We start from the raw sequence: 5,737 nt of genomic DNA on the forward strand, positions 1-5,737 counted from the left end.
CCCTGCCCACTTGAAGGGAGTAGAGGCTTCAGGAAACCTTGTGTCCACGGGCTAGGTGTGGGCCTGAATATCTTTCCCCAAATCACCCAGGACCGTTCACTCGTCTCTTGTGATACCCCCCACACCAAGCCCTGCACCCTAGGGTGCAGACCTGGCCTGCTGACCTCTCCTGCGTGTTAAGATTCATCCCCACCACCACCAGGAAGGCCGCTTAGCTTTCCTTGTTCCTAGGTACCCACCCCTACCTGCAAACTGTGAGATCCTTAGTCCATTGGGAGCTGTCGCTCTCCTTTTGCCTATTACAAGCCTGGGTATTTTTGCAGGGAATGTGTCCGACCCAAGATCAGTGTGTCAATAAAACCCAAATCCCCCCGAGCTGCTGGACACCCACCACAGGCCACAGGTCTGTCAGATGCCCCTTTGGCCAATTTATTAAGATGCCTGCATACCTTCAGCTCTGCAGGTGAGTGGCCCTGCTTCCCCACAGAAGCTTAAGAAAACGAGCTGCCTGACAGTCCCACTTGATTGACTTGGCACCAGCCTGAGCCGTGGAATTAATCTGTGTGAGGGTAAACACCCACAAAACGGAAGTCGTAAACCTGCTCTGAAAGATGATGGTGAGGATGAAATGATGTGAGATGTGTACGACCCTGTGAAGTTTTGCTGTTGGTTTCATGTGAACCTTAGGTCTCACCACCCGTTAGAATCTGTGTGTCGTGAGGAAGATGTAGCTCTGTCCTTGAAACAGAGTTTCCCTCCTGGGGCACCTGCTATCCCTGTTAGGAGTCTGCATGCTTGAGTTTGTTCAGAGAGTAAAAAACGCAGCCCCCAACATCCAGAGCAGAAATTAGAATGAAGACAAACACGTCCATGTTATGCTGAAAGTATATTTATATATATAGATATAGATATTTATTTCTCTGCAGACAGCTTTACTGATGAGTCATTTTCACATTCAAAGAACAGCCTATTTCAATACTACATAATCTGTACCAGAATGAGATGGGTAGCTTTTTGATTTAGTTCACAAAGCCAGCACAGCTCTGATACGGAAACATAACGATTATACCAAAACATAACAATTGGAACACAAAACAGAATCACAGATCTCACTTAAAATACAAATGCCAAAATACTCCAGAGAACAGTAGCCAATTGAAATCAACACCACGTGAAATGTACAAAGCTTTGGCAGATACAGAACCAAGTCGAAACCCAGATTTACACATACAGAACTGGAACGTAAACACCAGAATGAAACGTCTCCCCCCACCCCGAGCACACACACACACGCACACCCTGTCAGGGGCCTTTTGGCCAGGGACACAAAGGACAGAGATACTTGTTAAACCTCTTTAGCAGGGAGGGGGGCTGCTGGGGGGACCCCCAGCTTTATCATCAGGGCCCGGCTCATCTTCCTCCCAGTCTTCAGCCTCACATTCTTCCAGGGCTTCGAAGTACTGGAATGGCCAGCACTGAGGATCTTTCTTATGGAGCCTGGCCAAAAATCTCAGAACAAGCATCTTGCTGGTTTCGAGGAATGCTCGGGGGCCCCAGAGGAACTCATATTGTGCAGGCTCAGTATTGGGGACCCGCCTGTACTCTAGGTATTTCTGCCTGACAAACACCTCAGTGATGAGCTTCTTCGTGTTTCCGAAGAGACCATGGGTCTCCCGGACATCCACCCCCAGCTTGTACAGCAGGTTAAAGATCAGCTCCTCCCGGACACAGTTGCCCTTAATAAAGATCAGGCTCAGGACCACCATCAGAAGGCCAAACTTAGGGGTGTCTAGGTAGGAAGGCCCCGGCTCCCCCTGGTAACGCCCCAGCTTGTTGATGATAATGTAAGAGTGGGTCTGGGGGTCAATTTCCTTCAACTGATAACCAAAGATGCACTCTAGCTTATTGTTGGCACGTCTGATGATCTCCAAGCATTCATCTTTGTATTCACGAATGATGAATTTCACCATCTCTGAGCGCTTGACGGGCACCTTGGCTCGGTCCTTGACCAAGAGAAACTGCACCAAAGCATTGGCTCTCTCATCCAAGGGAGACAAGGGCTGGGCCTCCAGCTTGGGGTCACTCGAGGAGGCCCCGAAGCCCAGAGAGAGACCAGGGAACTCAGAAATGATGAAAGGCTGGGGACTGCCTAGGCTTTCCCAGAGACCCAGGGCCCTAGCAGTGCCGGGCCCCTCCCAGGCACTCAGGGCCCAGGACGAGCCCGGTCCCTCCCAGCCACTGAGGACCCTGGAGGTGCTTGGGCCCTCCCAGCCACTCAGGCCATAGACGGTGTTTGGGTCCTGCCAGTCACCCAGGACCTGGAAAGGGTTTTGAACCTGCCAGTCATTCAAGTTCACGTTTCCCCAGGGCCTGGGGGCCTGCCAGTCAAGCAGGCCCGGCATCCGGTTGCCATCCTCCTCAGTGTTCAGGTGCTTCTTCTTCCGGGTGGCCTTGCCGGAGCGACGCGGTGGCTCGTCCGGGGTCTTTGAGGCCTCGTGGGTGGTGGCTATGGCCTGGGGGGCGGCGGCCGTGCCCATCAGCATGGTGGGCACTGCCTTGGACACCCTGGGCACACTGGCACTGGGCTGTGGCACCCACGGGATGGCTGGCAGGGCCTCCACGTAGGCAAAGGGATCCTTCGGAGCCAGTGGCAGTGACTTTGGGGTCTCCAAGACGGCAGACGGGCCCATGAAGGCATTCGACGAGGCAGGCTGGAGCTGGGAGGTAGCGGGAAAGCCCCTCGAGGCGGCAGTGTAGGTCTCCGGTGTGGCTGGCAAGTTCTTCCAGGCAGTGGGCAGGTGTGCACGGGCTGCGGACGAGACCTTGGGGGCACAGAAGGTGGCGGCGAAGATGGTGCGGTCCTTGGAAGGGGCCCTGCGCTCCTTGGAAGGGGCCCTGCGCTCCTTGGACGAGGTTCTGCGGTCCATGGAAGAGGCCCTGGGTTCTCCTGACACAGCCGTCAGTGATTTAGCAGAGCCCATGGGGAAATTTGCCACCACTAAGGGGGCTCCAGGCTGGCCCTGCAAGGTGGCAGGGGGCCCCTGCCAGGGAGGCTGGAGGTGTAAGGTGGGCAGCTCTGCTTGCAGGCCCGAGGGCTGAGCCTGCTGGGCAGATAGCTGGATCTGCAGAGCCTTTTGGGAGGCTGGGACCCCCTGAAAGGGCTGCTCTACCTGGACCAGAGGAGGGCCCTGCCTCTGAGCCTCCTGGGTGGGTAAGGGCTGCCAGAAGTGCCCGGGGGCCTTGGGGGCCTGCCAGGCCAGCACCTGGGCTTGCTGTACCTCCTGGAACTCCATCGACGTGGTCATCTCCTGTGGCACCGGTGCTTGGCCTTTGGGGGCCTGCCAGATGATGGGCGGGCAGTGCACAGCCTGCTGGGCCGACAGCGGGGCCGACAGCGCGGCGGACAGCGCAGACTGGGGCACCTGCGGGCTGGTGGGAGGTGCCGAGGGCATCTGCGTTGCCGGAGGGGCCGTGGGCATCTGCGGGGCCGTGGGCATCTGGTGGGCCACAGCCACCTGTGGGGCCATCCTCACCTGCGGGGCTGCCCGGACCTGCGGGGCCGCCCGCATCTGGGGGGCTGCCCGCAGCTGCGGGGTGGGCAGCCGAGCCTGAGGAGCCTGCCGCAGAGGTGGTGGGGGCGGCAGGGCCTGCCAGAGCGGAGGTGGCGTGGTCATCACCTGCGGGGCAGGCCGGATAGGCGGCGGCGACTGGCGGATCAGCGGCGGTGCCTGGCGGATTTGGGGTGGCCCCTGGCGCACCGGCGGGGGCCCTGGGCGGATGGGTGGCGGGCCTGGGCGGATGGGCGGTGGACCCTGGCGCACGGATGGCTGCGCCTGCCAGGCAATGGTCGGAGCCTGCCAGGTGACCTGTGTGGCCTGCCAGGCCAGGGGTGTGGCCTGCCAGCCCTGTGCAGGGCCCTGCCAGCCCGGCGAGGTGGCCTGCCAGCCCGGGGGTGTGGCTAGCTGGGCTGGCGGGGCCTGCGGGCTCTGGGGAACCTGCGCAGGAGCCCTTATAACCTGGGACTGGATTTGCAGAATCAGAGGCTGAGCCTGTGGGGCCCAGGAAGCCAGGGGCTGCGCAGGTGGGGCCGTCGGCTGTGCCATCGGGGCCGGCGAGGCTGCAGGCTGGTTGACGGGAGCTCTTGACCCCGAAGGATGGATCATCAGGACGCCCGGACCTGGAGGCTTGGCCAGCGCGGCTCCCGGAGGCGGAGGCTGTGCCAGCAGGGCTGCTGGGGGCGGAGGCTGGGCCATCGCAGCTCCCGGAGCGCTCGGCTGGACCATCAGGACCCCCGGCGTCAGCGGCTGGGCCATCAGGACTCCCGGCGCTGGAGGCTGGGCCATCGGTGTCCCCGGAGGAGCAGGATGGGCCATCGGCGTCCCCGGAGGGGCAGGATGCACCATCGGGGTCCCCGGAGGGGCAGGATGCGCCATTGGGGTCCCCGGAGGAGCAGGATGGGCCAGTGGGGTCCCCGGAGGGGCAGGATGCGCCAGGGGGGCCCCGGGAGCCGAAGGGTGCATCATCAGGACCCCCGGAGTCGGAGGCTGGGCCATCGCGGCCCCCGGAGGATGGATCATCAGGACCCCGGGAGTCGGGGGCTTGCCCATCGGCCCTCCCAGAGGGGCAGCCTGGACCAGCGGGGCCCCCAGGGCCGGTGTCTGGGTCATCGCGGCCACGGGGGCAGGCGGCTGGCCCTGCGGGCCCTCCCAGGCAGGTTGTGGTGCCTGCCAGGCGGCCAGCGAAGCCTGCAAATCAATCGGAGGTGGATCCCAAGGGACCGGCGGAGCCCGGGAGGAGGCGGGCGGAGCCCGCATCAGAACCGTGGGGCGGCTATAGACCGGAGGCTTGGGAGCCTCCGCCGGGGGACTGGAATCACCCAGATTCTTACTTAGCTGCGACATGTCCGTTGGCTCTGGCAGCCGGTGGGCCGTGTCCTCCGACAGCTGCGGGCCTTTTCCTCCAGAGAGAAGAGAATGCCTACGTGGCCGAGCAGAGGATCGCTCCCTGCTGACTGGTGAATAGGAAGTCAGCGCCTTTAGCTCTGCAGCTTTCCGCAGTGAGGAGGAGGGGGGACGGGGGCTCAATCCCGCCCCTTCCCCGCCCCCGACCACCGCAAGTGGATCTTGCACAGGGGCGTCTACCAGCAGCCCCGGCGGACACAAGACACCTCTGCTCTCTGTCCCTTCCCCAAATGCCGCCCGGTCGGACTGTCCAGGGATGAGTTTTCACAGAGGGGGTGACAGGCGCGTGCGTGGGCCCCGGAAACCCCCCGCCCCGCAGCGCCAAGTGGGAGCGGACCACTGCGAACATGGGGGCACCCGTGGGAGGGGGAGCGGGCGCGCTCTGAGCTCAGAGGCAGCGGAGCCGCAGCCGCAGGATGCGAGGCGCGCGTGTGTGCGTGTGTGTGCGTGCGTGTGTGTGTTTGTACACAGTTCAAGGGTCATGCTGGGCAGCTTATCTAACCTGAGAGTAAAAGAGACGGGGGGAGGCATAGAATTCCGTCCCGGGGGAGTGGAGGACAGCTGCTGTCACTTATTCTCAGGCGGGGGGGGGCGGGTACGGTGGGGCGCACATGGGAAGAGGAGCTGATGGGCATCAGCGGGGATGGGCGGCTGTGGTGCGGGGGTGGGGCTGCCAGGACCGCTGTCCGGCGGGCACTGTCTCAGGACTGCTCGAGACTCGCAGAGGGCAGGGGTGGCAGTGGGGTGCCCCCCAGGAACGCAGCTGTGGCAGGGAG

General features: G+C 61.9%; 1 protein-coding gene across 1 annotated transcript; it reads right to left on the minus strand.

Annotated features, from left to right (window-relative positions):
- Positions 1–1,355: 1,355 nt before the first annotated feature.
- On the minus strand, positions 1,356–4,901 carry MAGEL2 (MAGE family member L2). Its single transcript, XM_037145879.2, has 2 exons — positions 3,534–4,901; positions 1,356–3,479 (listed from the first exon to the last, which is right to left on the minus strand). The coding sequence occupies exons 1-2, from the start codon at positions 4,899–4,901 to the stop codon at positions 1,356–1,358; spliced, it is 3,492 nt and encodes a 1,163-aa protein (XP_037001774.2).
- Positions 4,902–5,737: the final 836 nt, after the last annotated feature.

This window comes from Artibeus jamaicensis, unplaced genomic scaffold (assembly GCF_021234435.1).
Source record: "Artibeus jamaicensis isolate MK-2021 breed Jamaican fruit bat unplaced genomic scaffold, CSHL_Jam_final scaffold_612, whole genome shotgun sequence".
Lineage (NCBI taxonomy): Eukaryota > Metazoa > Chordata > Mammalia > Chiroptera > Phyllostomidae > Artibeus > Artibeus jamaicensis.

Coding starts and splice junctions, on each gene's coding strand:
- MAGEL2 (XM_037145879.2), bottom strand. CDS start 4,901: ATGTCGCAGCTAAGTAAGAATCTGGGTGATTCCAGTCCCCCGGCGGAG. Junction 3,480..3,533: donor AGGTCCGGGCAGCCCCGCAG/GTGAGGATGGCC, acceptor ACGGCCCCGCAG/ATGCCCACGGCCCCTCCGGC.